This window comes from Drosophila nasuta, chromosome 3, assembly GCF_023558535.2.
Source record: "Drosophila nasuta strain 15112-1781.00 chromosome 3, ASM2355853v1, whole genome shotgun sequence".
Classification (NCBI taxonomy): domain Eukaryota; kingdom Metazoa; phylum Arthropoda; class Insecta; order Diptera; family Drosophilidae; genus Drosophila; species Drosophila nasuta.
The window spans coordinates 20,139,637-20,158,055 of record NC_083457.1 but is presented as its reverse complement, the minus strand read 5'-3'; the positions used below and the strand labels follow the sequence as shown (position 1 = coordinate 20,158,055).

At 37.5% G+C, this 18,419-nt stretch overlaps 1 protein-coding gene across 1 annotated transcript; it reads left to right on the top strand.

Moving 5' to 3' along the window:
• Positions 1-13,380: 13,380 nt before the first annotated feature.
• On the top strand, positions 13,381-18,169 carry LOC132793970 (uncharacterized). Its single transcript, XM_060804159.1, is given in 4 exon segments — positions 13,381-13,623; positions 15,203-15,648; positions 15,716-15,975; positions 16,866-18,169. Coding segments are annotated over 4 exon segments (1,611 nt in total). The 3' UTR covers positions 17,528-18,169.
• Positions 18,170-18,419: the final 250 nt, after the last annotated feature.

Below are 18,419 nucleotides of genomic sequence, written 5' to 3'. Positions count from 1 at the left end.
TTTTTTATACCCGCTACCCATAGGGTAGAAGGGTATTGTAACTTTGTGCCGGCAGGAAATGTATGTAACAGGTAGAAGGAGGCATCTCCGACCCTATAAAGTATATATATTCTTGATCAGCGTCAACAGCCGAGACGATACAGCCATGTCCGTCTGTCCGTCCGTCCGTCTGTCCGTCTGTCCGTATGAACACCTAGATCTCAGAGACTATAAGAGATAGAGCTATAATTTTTTTTCGACAGCATTTGTTATGTTTGCACGCAGATCAAGTTTGTTTCAAATTTTTACCACGCCCACTTCCGCCCCTGCAAATCAAAAAAATCGAATAACAAGCGTAATTTTAAAGCTAGAGTTACGAATTTTGGTATATACAGTAATAACTATAGTAGTTATGATCCCTGAAAATTTGGTTGCGATCAGATTAAAATTGTCGCAGTTATTAAAGAAATACTTTTGTATGGGCAAAAACGCCTACTTACTAGGGGTCTTAGGTGCTTTGGCCGACAATCTGGTATATTGTGCCGTCTATGGTATATTTTGAATGCGGTACTATATCGATATACCACATATACCATTTGGTATCTTTTTAGTATTTTTGCAGTCGAGTACACTCGACTGTAGCTTTCATACTTGTTTAATATAACAAGAGTGATTATATTAAAATAAGATAAGATAAGAAATAAAATAGTTAACAGATTAATACCAGAGGAAAAAATATGCAATTTTTTTATATTAGTTAATTTTTGCTATCTATCTTCTTGTCTATTCAATATTTAAAAAAAATGTCTTAAAATTAACTTATTTACTTTAATGAATTTAATATAATTTAAACATTTATCAACTGATTTTGCATTGAATCTAATTGGCGACCAAAGTAAGAATTGCATGTTTCATATTATGGAAGTTATACTATTTGCTGTTGAACTAAAACTATTCTCCTCTTCTGGAAGTCTTTGTCTAACTCATCTTAACTTGATTTCCTTAAACTGGAAATTCATTATATTGAATGATTTGAAATGAAAGATTAAAGATTTTGAAATCAAGCTATTCAATCACCTTCAATTTTATTATCTCGTAGTTCTTACATTTTTCTCCATCAACTTTAACTTAAAAACCATTGGAAGAGTGACTTTTCGTACTCATTTACTATTGCTTTCAACTTCGCTGAATTCAACTCAATTTGGAGGCAGACATAGGCGTGAAATGTCTCAACTGCATTTGGCCAAGGGTTTCGTTGGAAAGCAGCGAGCTCTCTAACCATTTTCATGGTTGCCAGCAAATTATCTATTCGGGGTTTTTGGCTTTGGTCGAGCGCACAGCGTGTGCTGGTCGCGATTGCAAACCAACAACGGCGACCACAGCAAGTGCCTGGCTAGACTAGAGTGAGAGTGAGAGAGTGAGAGAGAGAGAGAGAGCGAGAGAGAGGGAAAAAGAGGGAAAGATGGACACTCCTTGGACTTCGAGCCACACTCATAAACACATTATGCATGCCACCTTGGGGGGTAGACAGAGCGCTTATAAGGTTTTTCGAACGCTTAACGAAAAATCGCATTTTGTGAATGCAAAAAGCCTATAAAACCATAACGCGTTTTCTAGGAACTCGGGACAGGTAAGTCCTGTGTCCTGACGATTTTCCTCTGTTGTTTGTTTTGACAACAAACAACAATGCCGATATTTTTTTCATCTTTTTAGAGGCATTTTGTAGGTGTCTCATAAAGCGATTATGATTTCCAATTAAAACTCGTCTTTTGTTCGCGCACTGCCTTGAGATGTTTTTAAATTTAAATTTCCAAAGCGCTCTAATTATACACGTATGTACAAATATATGTTTTATGATTTGCTGCGAAGTTGTCAAGGCAAATCGACAGAGAGAGAGAGTCAGAAGTCGAGTCGACCTGGTCTTCCGGCTATTCAGCATAAATAAACCATTAATTTAACATATCGCTCAGGCGAAACGAAAGCAAAGCGACCAAAGACATTGTGAGGTCAGGGTCCTGGGATCGCATGGCATGGTTCGTGGCCAGGTGTGCGCCAAGACTCGTGTGACGACATCCCAAAACAACGCGCACGCAACACGGAACGCGTTCAAACTGCGTCGCCCTCCTCCTCCTTCTCCTTCCTTATCGCAAACCCCTCAGTCTGCTGGCATTTGAATGAGCTGCGCAAAAAGAACGATCAAAAGTTTTCGTTGCGCATGTGCAGACCTCTAACAAAAAAAAAGAAATGAAATGAATTAATAACCCTGGCAGCCACCCCATTTCGGAGCCATTTCGAGTTCGGCAAGATTTCGGAAATCTTATGCAAAATGTACAACTCTCACACACAAGAACAAGGAGAACAACAAGAGGGTTGCTCTGAGGTTCAGCTAAGCGCAACGACCTTTGTCTGGGCTCAATGGGGAGGCGCTTTTCGGGTGCTTGTCTCGCCATAGCTCTGATATCGGGTCGGTTCGGGTTTATAGTGCCTTGCACGCAGCTGTTGTTTTCCTCCGTTCTTTTCTTGAAGGCTTTGCCAAAGACACCCCAAAAAAATGCCTTCCTTTTTGCCTTTGGTTCTGTGCAACGCGTGTGAAACTTTTTATACCCAAGAAGTTGGCCACACTTCAGCCATTTTGTTTTGTATTCCGTCATCTGGCATTAGAACGGATCTGTGCCCAGTCTAGCACAGCTACAGCCAAGCTAGCGATGCATCTAGTCAGGGAATGTGTCAGAAGCGTGTATGCTCAGTCTAAGCAGGGGGTCAAATACTCATGTAGTTACTCAGAGAAGCGAGTACGCCAAAAGTAGTCCTTGTACACTCGAAAACTAAGAATCTACACACACTGTGCTAGGGTTGCTCAACTGTACAACATTTTAAGCAGTTATGTATTCTTTGAGTTGAATAAATATTGAGACTCACTTGAAGGAAGCCAAGTTTGAGATAAACATACTTTATTGTAAATCATACTTTATTACATAATGTAGTATACATAAATGCAATATTTTCAAGCAGAAGAACTTGCAATTATTAAAAATATAAAATAAAAGAGCAGATTTGAACAATTTTTTACTAAAGTGGCATATTTTATTTATTCCTAATGTTAAAATTGTTTGAAAAGTGAGCAAATAAATCATGAATGTACAATTAGGGAAACTTAAAAACAATCAATATTTATTTTGACTTTTATTATACCCGCTACCCATAGGGTAGAAGGGTATTATAACTTTGTGCCGGCAGGAAATGTATGTAACAGGTAGAAGGAGGCATCTCCGACCCTATAAAGTATATATATTCTTGATCAGCGTCAACAGCCGAGACGATCTAGCCATGTCCGTCTGTCCGTCTGTGTGTCTGTCCGTCTGTGTGTCTGTCCGTCCGTCCGTATGAACACCTAGATCTCAGAGACTATAAGAGATAGAGCTATAATTTTTTTTCAACAGCATTTGTTATGTTTGCACGCAGATCAAGTTTGTTTCAAATTTTTGCCACGCCCACTTCCGCCCCCGCAAATCAAAAAAATCGAATAACAAGCGTAATTTAAAAGCTAGAGTTGCGAATTTTGGTATATACAATAATAACTATAGTAGTTATGATTCCTGAGAATTTGGTTGCGATCAGATAATAAGTTTGGAAGTTATTAAAGAAATACTTTTGTATGGGCAAAAACACCAACTTACTAGGGCTCTTAGTTGCTTTGGCTGACAATCTGGTATATTGTGCCGTCTATGGTATATTTTGAATGCGGTACTACACATTTATGCAGTATATTCGGTATATTTTGAGAATAATACCGCAAAATTTATTGCTTTTATTTAAAATGGGTAGCGGGTATCTCACAGTCGAGTACACTCGATTGTAGCTTTCTTACTTGTTTTATTTCGATCAGATAACAGCAATTGGCCTATATTTAATTGTTTTTTTTGTTTTATAATAATTGATAATTAATTTCAATAAAAAGTTACCTTTTTATGTACTTTGAGCTATAAAGAACAATCGAGCTTAAATAAAGAAGAAATAATGGCACTGTTATGTTTAATTATTATTAATATATCGTGTAAAAGACGCGTGATTCCCGTTTTGAATCTACAACTACCCCATCAAACCAGCTTCTAGTACAAACTCAAGGATTTTTATCAGATTGAAGTTTGCTGGGTCATCTGAGTGGTGGAATTATTTGCTAAGAATCAACGCATTTCACAATAATTTGTGTTAAAGATTCTGCCTCGTTCTCGTAGTACCAAGTATATCCCAAATCACAAATTTGATACAATAGTGAATAATGAAAAGGTAACACGATATATATTAATTAACCCAACAAAGTTAGAAATGTTTAGACAAAAATCAAATGAAAAAAAATGTAATGTTCGAATACGTATTTTATTGATAAACTATTATAGTTGTCATACACAAATTTTAAAAAACTTGTTTTTATTTTATACAGTTTATAAACAGAGAGAAAAAAAATCTAGGTTGAAAAGTAGATTGAAAAGTAGATTTGCAAATTTAATATTTTTTTAGGTCTTAAAACAATATAATCTTGCAATGAAATTTGTAGGTTGAAAAATTCTTTTTTTCGATATTCTTATGTCAAATTTGCATTTTAAAATAGAAAACATCTTATACTAAGACTCAAATATTTGTATTCCTTAATCATTCCCAGTAGAGCATATTTAGTTTCCACAATACTACAAAAATGTATTTAATGCCTTGAGCTAAAGCCTTTTAAATGCAAAACCCTAATGTGTGTTTATTTAAACAGTTATCCCACTTGTAAGATATTCTTTGTAGTTCAAGTAGTTTTCACTTATGCGATAAATGCGCTGCGAAATGAGCGAGTCGACCTAGTTTCACATTGAACAGACCTTGAGATGAATGGAGAGAGAGAGAGAGATGCTTTGGTTGAGTTAGCACTCACTTATTAATGTGAGCATTTTCAGCTGTAAGTTTTGAGTTAAATTGCCGACCAAGTCAAATACAAACAAATGAACATGATGTCCTTGATGGCTTCGCTAATGTTTTTATAGCAACCAAAACAGGCAAAACAGGATGCATAATGGAACATGCACAAGGTTACGTTTTACGATAGTCTCGGCAAAATTCCAGAGTTCCTTGTAAGGCGATGACAGCAGTCCCAGGAGTGACAGGACGAATGGTTGGACAGACGGCCAGATAGCCAGCACAGACGGACAGAGAGTGGCGAAAGGCTGCGCTGAAAGGATGCGCAAAGTTAACAGCAAGATGCAAGAAAGGATAACTTTATGAGCTGGCTCGTAAACGCATTTGCATTGAACAATATGGGCAATAGGCAATGGGTGATTATTTGTTTTGGTCACAATAAAAGCGGCGGGTGGCAAGGATAATGCAAGGATATTCTTGCATAGTTCTTCAGCCATTAGCGCTGCGATTAGCGGCATTTGCAGCAAGATGTCGATGTTGTCTCTTGTCCAAGAAGGGCTGCACTCTAGGGTTAGGCAGTCAGACTTCCAGGAAGCGAGTTCCATCAAAGTTTTCTATATATTTTTTTTAGTTTTAAACGCACTCTTTCTGCGAGTCCTTGCGCTTTATTGCGTAAAAAACGTTTGGCAATCGCTCGACAGATTACAGGAGTCAATTTTGATTCTGGGAATCTGATTGCGTATTGCATAAAATGCTTTGTGTCGTTTTTTACTACAAACGAAAAAAGGCTTTGTCTGGTTATTTCATGGGATTTTCATCGTAGTTCGGGATTTGGGCAATGTTATGCAATCTTCGGCTTACTTCTTCATAACCAGAGGCTTGAGAATTCTCTGAAATCAATGGGTGTCTCGATTTGATGGAAATGCTTGTAATCATTGCTTAGTTTCTAGAAAAAAATAAACAGGCAATTGCAGTAATGACTCTTCTTAAATTGATCAGTTTTCAAACTCATATATCTCTTTTACTCCCATCAAACAGATTGAGATAATTGGGCTCCTTAATCTAATCAATAGCAAGGGTAATGACAGCAAATAAAAGGTGATTAAACATTTCCCACAATCAGCAACAGTTTTGATAGTTTGCCATATCACACGATCGATAAAAAGGGAGAAACCACGCTAATATAATGTTCCCATTTCCCAGCCACAAGCTGAGTAACAAGTGCGTGTGAACTCAAGGAAAATGTATACAAAGCAAATATAAGCAGACATTGAAAACATATTTCTCAGCAACGCAAAAATGCTGGGCAAAGGATCAGCAAGATTCGGGCGAACTAATCGTTTATTATGATCAACGAGCTGAATCAATAAAACGATATGAAACGAAACAACACAAGAAGAAATGAAAATGAAGCGCCTACTTCAGACGTGTCGTCGTCGTCGTCGTCGTCGTCAACGAGAGCAACGAAGGAACCTGTTCTGAGGGTTGAGGGAGAGTTGAATTCTTTATTTTTTTTTTGGATTGGATGTCCTTTTGTTGTGTGCGTTGGAGTGTTACCGTTTGGTCGTGAGAAACGTCAGCGGGGTTAAGGGTAACAGGTACAGCACTGAGCAACAACAACCACAGGTATGTATGACGCTCTCTGTATGCAAAAGTCACATTTCTGTATTTCTCTATGGGAATTTTCGTTCTTGGCGTTTGCTTGGGAAAGTGTTCCTAAAGGAAGGACTTAACGGAGTGCAGTGCGATGGGAACCTAGCATAGATGCCAATGAGAGCAAAAATAATGTGGGCGTTTATAAGTGAGCGATGAATGTGAGATATATGGAAGGTGAGCCACAGTATGTGAAGTAATTTGTAGAGCATATTGTAATTGTTTACGTTATGTATCCGTATAATACAATCACCAACATCAGAATTACATTAACGTACGCATTCTATAGATTTAATAAATTGTTCACTATTCGATTTGACAACGAGTTTCTTTTTAGATATCTATAAATTAAATGAATTATTAAAGCAAGGTAAAGTTTGAATTTATTAATATGATTTATTTAATTACAAAATAAATAAGCAAGAAATACTGACAACTTTTTCATAAAGCAAAGCACTTAAAAACTTGTAAAGTGAAATACACTATAAATTTATACCAAGAGTCAACTGCGTTGAATTGTGAGACACTTGTAGATAATGTCTGCAGCTGTCACTAAGTTGCATATCACATAAGTTTGGTTATAGAATGGATCTAAATTGTTTTCCTTTGCAACTTGCTCACGTTTTGTATTTTATATGTAATTGTTGTTATTTCATAAAAAGTGTTTTTTATAATAATAATATTTATATTGCTATAGTGTGTTATCGAAGACGATCCAAGGTGGCTTTAGAAAGAAACAAGTAAGAGCTTACTTATAATATAGTCGAGTGTGCTCGTCTGTAAGATCCCAACTACCCATTCTTAATAAAACCAAATTATACAAATGTACCAAAAATACATTACAAAAATAGTAAAATATACCAAAGGCTATATTTGGTATTTCGATATGGTATTGGTATTTAAAAATACTATAGAGTAAACAATATATTAGATTGTCAAACAAAACAACTAAGACACGATTGTAATAGACGTTTTTTTTTATAAAAAAGTATTTCTTAACTAATTTCAACAACTTTTATATGATCGCAACCAAATGGAATCTTAAATATCATTATATTATATGTTACGTATGTACAAAAAATCGCCGCTCTAGTTTCTAACATACATTTTCTGAAGGCACTAAGTTATAATACCCTTATATGGTAGTTTATGGGTAGCGGATATAATGATAAGAAGCTTATGGCCCAGCCCAAGCTACCACGAAGTTTTATAGTAAGTACTACTCTTATAAAAACCGTATGAATATCGAGGAAAAAGTACATGAAGTTAAAAAACAATTTTATAAATATAATCTTAAAATATAATGCGAAGTTCACTTGATGTAATTGATTATTGACTAGTTTAAATATAATTTTATGAAATTTATGTCTCTGTAGTGAACCTTGCTCAACTGCCTTATTCTACAAGTATCTGCATTTGTCTTGGCTGCTTCAGTATTGCAACCACGCCCACACAGAGCAGCCCATTCGAAATATGTTCAATAAAGGATGCAGCTACAACAATAAATTTGTGAACTTCCTTCCGGTAAGCGGAACTCGCTGGCAAAAAGGATATTCGTTCGCATCGCCCAGACAATGTGTAGAAATCTAAATTGCAAAATATGGAACACAGCTAGTGTACACACACACACACACTTGCACACACTGAATACACTTGTTCAGTGTCGAGGCTGTGGGAACCCAGAAGAAGCAGCAAAAGAAGTCGAGGCTGTTCCCAATTTGATGTGGGCCCACCCTCGCATCGATAGCATCGTTAGAAGGCTGGGAAAAATCTCGTTTTGTTGTGGCTGAGACACAAATTTATCAAAGATATCGTTCTTCTGCATTATGTGTGTTGCACACACAGCGAGTTTTGCGAGTGTGTGTGTGTGTGTGTGTGTGTTTGTGTTTGTTTGTTTCTTTCTTCAGTCTTATTTGGCAGACGCAACAATATTTGTACACAAAAACAGGTTAACTGAGGATCAGTCGGGATTAGAGTAGCGAGCAAATGCGTGATGAACCAGGACAAGGGAAAATAGTTAAGGGTGGTCGCAAGGACTCGCAGTGCAGCGGAATCTCCACATTAAGTGGGAGCCAACATGGAAAATCCATTGGGAAATCTTGCAAAGTGTTGACACTCGTTTCATAAATTAGTTAAAGTGCCTACGCAGGCAATTAAGGCAGTAAGGGACTAACTAAAAGGCGTGGCAGGACGAAGCGCTTTCAAATGTTAAATGGTAATTTGATACGCGCACACTTTTGGAGCAAGGCAAAGGCAGGTAGTCCTCTCTGTTATCCTGCGAGTCCTTCTTTCATGAGATTCGAATATGTCCGGCAAACAGAACTGATGATCGATCGTTGCATCGTTCTTTTCTATTGGTATCCTGCTAAGATGCGTTAATTAGATTTACGCTGCACTCGAGCGGCGCTCATCAAAGTGCTGGTCTGTGCAGGACTCTCTTTAGCTCTCTCGCTCTGTCTCGATTTGCTTGAAATCACACGCATAATCACACACCGACGATAGATACACCTGTGAGAAAGGACCTCACGCAGTGGCCAAGGACTTGCCAATACGCCGATGGCGTTCCATCGACTGACCTTTCCCATACCCAGCACTGACCATTGACCATTGTTATTCGCATTTCCTTTTATTAATTTGAAGAGCCCGCACTTCATGCAACTGTTGCGTTTCGCTTCGCATCGCATCGCATCGCATCGCTTCCTTCCTGCCCACAATGTTGTCCTGCTTTTGCACTTCCTGTGTGTGTTCACTTGAATCGATGACCAAAACATTCTATTGTTCATTAATTGCGCTGATTATTTGCTCCCTTATATAGAAGGAAGTTGACGGTTTCGCTCTTTGTGCTTGTGATAGGCTAACGGGGAATCAACAGGACAATTTATGTTACGTTGCTGATACTTAACTAAATTTCTAAATCATTAAATTCGTGAACTTGTTTATTGTTGGTGTTCCTCAACTGAATATTGCATAATGCTTCAATTAATCAATTAAAAATTTACTTTATGTTTTTTGCATTCTTAAAAAAACCAAAACCAAACATCCAAGCATTATTTCAATTACGATTTATAAGTTTGAAAAAAAAATAAGAACATTTTGATAAATCTAAGAAAATCTTAAAAATAAATAATAAATGAAACTATGTTGTTACTCTGAATATTAATTAACTAGATATTAGTAAGTCGATTTATCATCACTTTTGAGTTAATGATGCAGAAATATTCGTTGTGTAAAATTCTGTGTTGTGCTAAATTTAAGACAGGAATATTATTCATATTTCTCTAGAAAGATTATCTACTATCTCAAAGCAATAATTAGTATTATTCATGCGTCACTATCCCCTCTACTTTTTAGTTCTCGTGAAAATGAATTAAAAGTTGCATTTATTAATATATTTCCAAATTTTTGGAATGATAACATCCAACATTTTGGTTTTATTTTAGTGCATTTTAAATATTTCAGGAATTGTTAAATTTAAGAAAAAAATTCCTGTTAAAGTTGTTATTTGAATTTGTGTAATATGTAATAATCATTTGTAGGTGGTCCTAATAAAAGGTTTTTGACTTTGTATAGTATGAATGTTTTGAAATCGCTCTATTTTTTTTTTTATAATTTTAAATAAATTAAATAACTCTTTCAACCCGCTTCGAACATTGTACCTAAAATACTATTTCTTCGAATTTTTAATTAATTATTGTTATTATTATTATTATTATTAATTTAATTAATAGTTGCTATGCTTTTTGTTGTAACATCAATTTTGGTTACGTTTAAAAATTGGTGTATTTCTGCAAGTTACACTGCTTGCGTTCAGCAGAGTTTCAAACCATCTGCACTGCTTACTGCGCACGAGTGGAACATTAAGCAGTGTGCTAGGCAGACAAGCAGTGCGCGCGTTTTCTGCGCGATTTTGTTGCGGCTTTCTAGTATTAATTGAATCGGAATATAATTATTATTATTAAATTTCATATTAATAAATATAAATTATTTAAAATAATAAAACGCAAAAAATGTAAGAATGAGAATATTCCCAATTTGTATTAAAAAAAAATGTCTGTCGTCACATCCTTGCAGTTAGACTCTTTCATCAGTTGTCGTTGGCAATATGTGTCCTTTGAAAGCCCCACAAATGTCGCTTAATGCCGTGGCACTCATCCTCCTTGGTTATTTCTCATTTGAAGTCGCTGACTCTGAATTCATTTTAATTCGTTTTTATTTCTTTTTAATTTTTATTACATTTTCGTATATTAGCTTTGACTTTGCTTTAGTTGTATCCACTTTGAATTATTTGCTGTTTGTTTTCCGCGCTCGCGCATGTAGCCAACGTGTATAAAAAAAAATATACAAAAATAAACAAATAAAGCAGGAGCCAAGTTTTTTTTCGCATTGTTCTTTTGGCCTGGCTTACGTACGGGTCCGGGGTCCGGTATTTGGAATCCTGGATCCGGCGATTCTGGCACTGACTACGATTGCGACTGTGACTACGACTACGACAACGACTACGACTCTCTGGCCACGTTTTGTAGTTATTGTCCAACGTTGACTGTTTACGCCAAATGCGCGCCACGGAGTAGGAAATTAAAAATGGCGAAATAAAGTTAAATTTTTTATGGCTTTCGCAAATAAGTCACACAGGCTGCTGCTGCTGCTGGTAGGATCCAACATATCCCTCTCCCTCTGCCCTCCCCCTTGGCTTGTTAAGCAAGAAAATAATATTAGCATTAAGCGTTTGTCTGCGCGCCTCGTGACAGCCGCGCTTTCAGGCGCCATCCGTCGCTCTGGCTTTTTATTTATTTTACAAAATGGGCGACAAACTTGCCGTCATTTTGTGTTGGCTTTTCATTTTAATTTTTTTTTATATTTTTTTTTTTTGGTTTTTTGTAGCCCAAATCACCAACTCCCCATCAGACAACTTGTAGTTTTTTATGTGGCATGTGGTGCCCATGTGTGGCGCCGCCAGCAATAGCAGGAACAGTGGCAACAACAAGACTAGCAGAGGTGGAAGCAGCTCGAAGAGCATGGAGCACATCCAATTAAGCAGCGTTTGAAAACTCTAAAAAAATGAGCTTGCTAAGGAGGTGGGCAACAACACAACGGGAACGGGTAATGCGAAGGGGCTCTTTTAAAGTCCAACAGCTAGAGTGAAGAGCATTTTTCATTAATCAGCAGAGACTTCAATCAAATAGACTGAATGTCTCATTGTAGCGTTTGCAATTGATATTATAAAGCTTACGGATTAATGTAATTTGGTTGTTATTTAAATTAACATGAAATGTACAAACTCTCAGGTAAACTCAAACAGATTTTTGGACAAGCCTAAAAGTATGCAACATTTAATTAAATAAAATTTTTTTTAGTTTCGAAAAGTTGTCAAATTTAATTTCATTTAATTCCACCCGCAGAATCTTTCAAAATGTATTAAAATTCTATGTTATCGGTATTGACCTTGTTTTTTGTATTTATTAATCACTTTATTAGAAAATGTGAAGAGATATTTAATAGTGTTCTTAAACTTAGCGAACAAAATACAACAAAAATATAAATATTTAAATATAATGAATTTTTAGGGGTAAAATATATTTGTAATAACTTCACAAATATTTATTGTTTTAGTTTTTAAATTGTTATTGTTGTTCTCTGTTAGGTATGACTCGTTAATCTGTCAAATAGGCAGCTTCAATAATAATATCAAAAAGTTAACGGTTCTGAATGAAATATGTATATACGATTTAAATACAAGAGAATTTGGGTATAAAACAAAACATTGTTATGGAAGTATTATCAAATGTCACTTTATACTAAACACAGAATGTATTTAGTACCAGCCAAAGATTACGTATCTTTTTTACGTAATGAGGCAGAAAATAAAATAAATAATGAAGTTCATATTAATACTTTCAATAAAGTTTTGGATAGGCAACTACGGCCAAAAATAGCCGTGACTGTGGCTATAAAAAAAGTGTACTTATTCTTTTAAGTTGACTCCAGCCCCTTAAGTAAGACTTTCCCACCTGCAATCCACATATGACAAGGAGCTTTTGAGTTTTCGGAATAAACTAAAAAGTCCTGTTCAGGTGTCGGATCCAACGCTTTTTTGTTTGAGTTTTTCTCTTTTCCATCTTTTTAAAAATTAAAACTAATTGGTTTTTCTGAGGAGTTTTTTTTCTTAGTAGTAGTAGAATCTTATTTTATTAGATATATGAAAGAAAATATTAAGACTATATTTAACATGTTTGCTCAAATACCAAAAAATTACACCTGTTGATTGAATTTACCACTTATGTCTTGTTTACTCGCAACATTTCTGTGCGGAATAATCACATTATTATTTGTCGGAAGTAGTTCAGTTAGAGCTGCTTCTTGTAACTTATAGTAGCAGTCCAGTTGACCCTTACCTACCCCAACTTAAACTGTTCGTGTCAGTGGCACATTTCCGAAACCGGTTTGCACCGCGAGCAAAACAAATAAGGTGAGACACACTTGCACTTTCCTTCAATTAGCTGCCGAGATTAAGAGTATTTCTTTCTTTTGCTTTTGCTTTTGCTTTCTTTGAAGACCCCAATTAATGTGTATTTAAGTCGCGGCGTGGGCGGAACGTGAGTTGAAGGTGGGAGTGGCACTCGCAGTGGCTGTGGAAGTGAAGGAGCTAAGAAGCTGACAATTATGAAGTAGCTCGCGTGACTGTCAGCTGTCAACGGCAAATCTCGATGAAAGGCGCCTCGTTGTTGTTGTGTTGGCGTTCAGATGTCATGATACAATTTGGCGTTTGCCAACAGGTATTGTGGATTTCTTGAATTCTTAAGCTGCTGTCTCTGCCACATCTCGTTCAGTGTTGCGGCAAATGTTGTTCGGATCATGTGTTGTAAGCACTTCTTCGGTTTGTTTCTGTGGCTTTGCCTACAATTGTGTCGATTCGGTGTTTCTCTCGCGCTCTATGAAAAGTGCAATCATCAGTTAAATCTTCAGGCCGGGCAAAAGATTTATGTTAATTCACCTTACTATCCTGGACTATATCCTGCCGGCAGTTCCTGTCGTTATACGCTCCAAGCACCCAAGGATCATGTGCTACATTTCAAGTGTGATCTACAACTACATACGGTGAGAACGCGAGAGAGAGAGGGAGAGAGAGAGAGAGAGAGAGAGAGAGAGGAAGCAAATGTAGAAGTGAGAGAAGTTCCGTCCAGTGAAAGTGAATAAAGTAAAATGAAACATTCATAAACAATATCTGTCAACGTTGAAAGTGATAAGTTTGAGTGAATCTTATAAGTTTTTTAAAATATATATGGGTAATGCCATGACGGATTTGTTCCGTGGGAGACTCTTTACAGTGAAAAACATAAACTGAAACAATTTTAAAAACAAGTAAGAAAGTTACAGTCGATTGTGCTGAGATACCCGCTACCCATTTTTAATAAAGGCAACATATTGCGGTATCATTTTCAAAATATACCGAAAATACTAAAAATATACCAAATTGTATGTTTGGTATATCGATATAGTACACCATTCAAAATGTACCATAGACGGCACAATGTACCAGATTGTCGGCGTTTTTGCCCATACAAAAGTATTTCTTTAATAACTTCCACAATTTTTATCTGATCGCAACCAAATTTTCAGGAATCATAACTACTACAGTAGTTATTGTATATATATATAAATTGGGCTTATTATTCGATTTGTTTGATTTGCGGGGGCGGAAGTGGGCGTGGCAAAAATTTGAAACAAACTTGATCTGCGTGCAAACATAAGAAATGCTGTCGAAAAAAAATTATAGCTCTATCTCTTATAGTCTCTGAGATCCAGTGTTTCATACGGACGGACGGACAGACGGACAGACGGACATGGCTATATCGTCTCGGCTGTTGACGCTGATCAAGAATATATATACTTTATAGGGTCGGAGATGCCTCCTTCTACCTGCCGGCACAAAGTTATGGGTAACGGGTATAATAAGTGAATGTTATTCTTAAACTTTTAGATAAGCACTATATTTAGAGCTAAGATTGATTTTAGGAACTTGTTCTCTTTTCCGATAAAATATATAAATTCCTTAATTTTTTTAGAGCCGTAAAATTTTTATAAGTGAAAATTTGGTTGCGATCACATAAAAAGTGTAAAAGTTATGTAAGAAATACTTTTGTAGGGCAAAAAGGACCTACTATAATACAAAGGAGTTTTAGATGCTTTGGCTGACAAACTGGTATATTTTGTAGTATTTTTTGAATGTCCTATATCAATATACCAAATATATGTAGTATATCGAAAGTTAATACTTAAGTATTTATGCGAGTATCTCAGAGACGAGTTCACTCGGCTTCTTATTTGTTGTTTGGAAAAACGTCTGTGTTTTCAAATTAAAAATAAACCTAATCTAACACCGAATAACATTATATGTATGTAATTATGTAATTTTAACCTTAAAAATTGAGATATTTTTATATTTTTAAGCTGCAATCCAATTTGATATCTTTGTTTGGGCAATGTTCAACAATGCTACATATCTTCTCAAATACAAGTGGATCTTAAATTCTGTTTACATAATTTTTTTATTAAATTGTATAAATATGTATTGTATAAATGGTGAATCCGCGCTCAGTTTCATCTAAGCTGTTTGGTTTACCTAAAAGGTGCTTAGCTGTTATTTTCATTGCGGATTTTCCCACTCTTCCCACAGCTTGTTAGGGACACGCGATGCCGCACGGAGATGTTTCACTTCAATGCCGAGGGCGACGAGCTGTTGACGAGCTCCGAATATTTTTGTGGCACTGGCAAATTCGAGCGGCAAAGTTTTCTGAATCGTGCTGTGATTTCCTACATCTCGCAGAGGAAGGAGGCGTCTCCAGCTACTGCTGCTGCTGGTGGTGTCCTGGTGCCAAAGTTAAAGGATAAGCTGCCAGCGCAAATCACAAGTGCCAGCAGCACAATCACGAGTACGACAAGTACAACAACTACACAGGCACCTCCAGTTGAGCAGGTGGAAGTTGGAGAAGAGGATGAGAAGCAAGCCGCTTCGGAGGAGCAGGAGGAGGATGATGAGTTTTCAAACGAGGTGCTACACGTGCTGCAGGATGTGGGCGTGAGCGATGCCTTGGCTTACGTCGCCTCGCTGCTCTTCGATGAGTCCAACAATGGTCGTCGAATTGGCAGCACGCCCGCGCCAACTAACTTGGCCCAATTGCTGCGCCAGAAGTCGGTAAAAAAGGCGCACTCCAAAGACTTCCGCAAAACGTGCCAAAATTTTATCCATTTATCCACTTGGCACCCAAAGCGGAGGTGGGCGTTTCTCTTGCCTCGTCGAAGCCATTTTACCTCAGTGTAACTGCGGCTGGAGTCTCACTCAACGGATCGCCAGTCCAACAAATGACGAGGCTTCACTCCATGAGTTTCCCTCCATGGCCGGTGTGCTGACCAAGAAGCTGGGCAGAGTCTTTTGTGGTGCTGCGATCAGTAAGTAATCAAGTAGCAAAGGAGTCATTACAAACACTTTTTTGAAGGTTTGAAGGGTGTAATGAATGAGCGCTAACAGTAAATCTATATAACAGACGAAGACAAAAGAACTAACTCATAAAGAAAGTAAGCTCATAAAGAAAGAATATTCAGTCTGTTGCTTTACTTTCTGTGGGTCTGTGTGAAGACCAAGATCTCATTGACTTGAGGAGCTGAGTACACCAAATTTGGTCACATTTCTCTTTCTGTTTGCTCTAGTGTTTAACTGTAGCTTAAGAATTGAAGAAGTTCACCATTATCATTCTTTTTCGTTCAGTTGTTCAATTTATTACTAATTGGACTATGTTCAGTATTAACTATTGATGTGTAGTTGTTTAGTATTAAAATTACAATTTATCACGACAAGAGATTCCTCAACTAAATCTCAAAATATTCTACAAACATTTCATTTCCTTATACTATGAAAATATGAAAAAACTGAATGACGAACATCTTCAAACACCTGACAGAAATAAAGGAAAGACAAACTCACTGATTAAAAATGAACGAATGAAGTTAATCTGTGAATTTATCGATGTTTACTCATCACTAATTTGTACATACTTTTTGAATTTGGGTAGAAATGTTAAATTAGGTAATGATAAATAATCTCCTAATTGAATTTCGAAAGGGTAATAGACTTGAAAGGTATTAGAGCAACAAATTAATCGGACGTAAATAAGATTCAAATATTTATCATTAAATTAACATATCGAAAAACTTTTACAAGTTTAATGTATTTCTTAGATACTAGTATCATAAGTAAGTAAATTCATTTGAGTACTTATAAAAATAGTGTCTCACAGGCAATCCCATTTCTATCTTTTATTAATATTGCTTCCATTTTGCAGTTCATCATCATTATCTGCTGTCTGCCGCACACTGTTTCCTCAGTGCCGAGACGAGTCAAGCTGCTCTGCTACGTATTGTGGTTGGGGAGCATGATCTGTCCACCGCCTACGAGACGCTCTTCACCCGTCACTACGATCTAGATGCCTTGATCCTACATGAACAGTTCAGCCAATCGAATGGACAGCTTCGGAATGATATTGCTTTGCTGCGCACTCGCTTGCCCATCTTGTGGAATCGCAGTGTTGGACCCGCTTGCCTGCCCCTGCAACCAGCTGAGAATGGCAAGAAGTTGCCTCTTGTGGGTCAACAGCTCTTGGCAGCCGGTTGGGGCACCACATCGTATGGCGGACCACAGACTGCGCGTCTGCTGAAGACAACGTTGGATGTGATCGGGACCGAGCAGTGTCGCAGTTCATTGAGCGAGGGTTCGGTGCCGTTGCACAGCTTCTGCACTTATACGCCGGGCAGGGATACGTGTCAGTATGACTCGGGAGGAGCTCTGTATGAGCGAAGTCATGGGCGTCTGATGGCTGTGGGCATTGTTAGCTATGGCTATGCGTGCGCCACTCAACAGCCATCGGTGAATACACGAGTTGCCTCGTTCATCAAGTGGATCAGAGCGAAGACACCTGAGGTGGCGTATTGTGCAAAGCAGACGTGAAGCGAGGTATCGATTATGTAGCATACTTATCAAGTGTCAAGTGGGTGTCAAGTTTGTCGCTTCGCATCGACGCTTCTGCAATTGAAACATCATTCAATTCCAGTCATCAATGATGCATGGAAATCTTTCGCCTCGCTGGCTCAACGCTTCCCCCAGTTTGCAATTAAGCGCAAATGTCAACTAATTAACCTCAATGCAGCGCTTTTTCTATCTCTGTCAATAACGATACTGACTGTTATTTATCTAAAGGTTTTTTTTTAGGGCTGTGCATTTGCTTGCTCTTTTTGCTGTCTGTGTTGTCTGTTGTCGTCTTCTTTTCAAATAAATAATTAAACGTTTGGCATAACATATGAATCATGCTTTTAGGCTTAAAGGCAATACAAATCGTCGTCGTCGTCTGGCAGTCGCTGTCAATGTGGTGACTGCTATTTTTGCGACGAGTACAGCCCTTTCTTTTTTTATTACTTCTTTTTTTAGTCGTTGTTGTTGTTGTTGATTTGCCTAACTGCAATGCACTTTTTCAATAGTCCCCCCTTCTTCTTCTTCTTGTGTGTTATGTATGTCTAGCTAAGCTGCCTTTGCCTGCATTTGGGCGCTGTTGCAGTATTGGCTGCTGCTGTTGCTGTTGCTCTGTGTCTGCGATTGCGATTGCGACTGCGACCTGCGACTGCTTCTTTTTCTTCGTCTATCTGTGTGCATGTGTTTGTGTATTGAGTTTATGTTTGCTTTGTTTTTGTTTTTATTTCGTGGTACATGCCTCATACTCTCTGTAGCCTTTTACCTTCCTTGTTCGCCTCTCCTCGCTGTTCGGTTCTGTTGTTCAATTTACGTAAAACGCGCGCAACGTCAACTGCAGTCGCTAGGCATCAAGTGCTGCTGCAGCCCGCCCCTA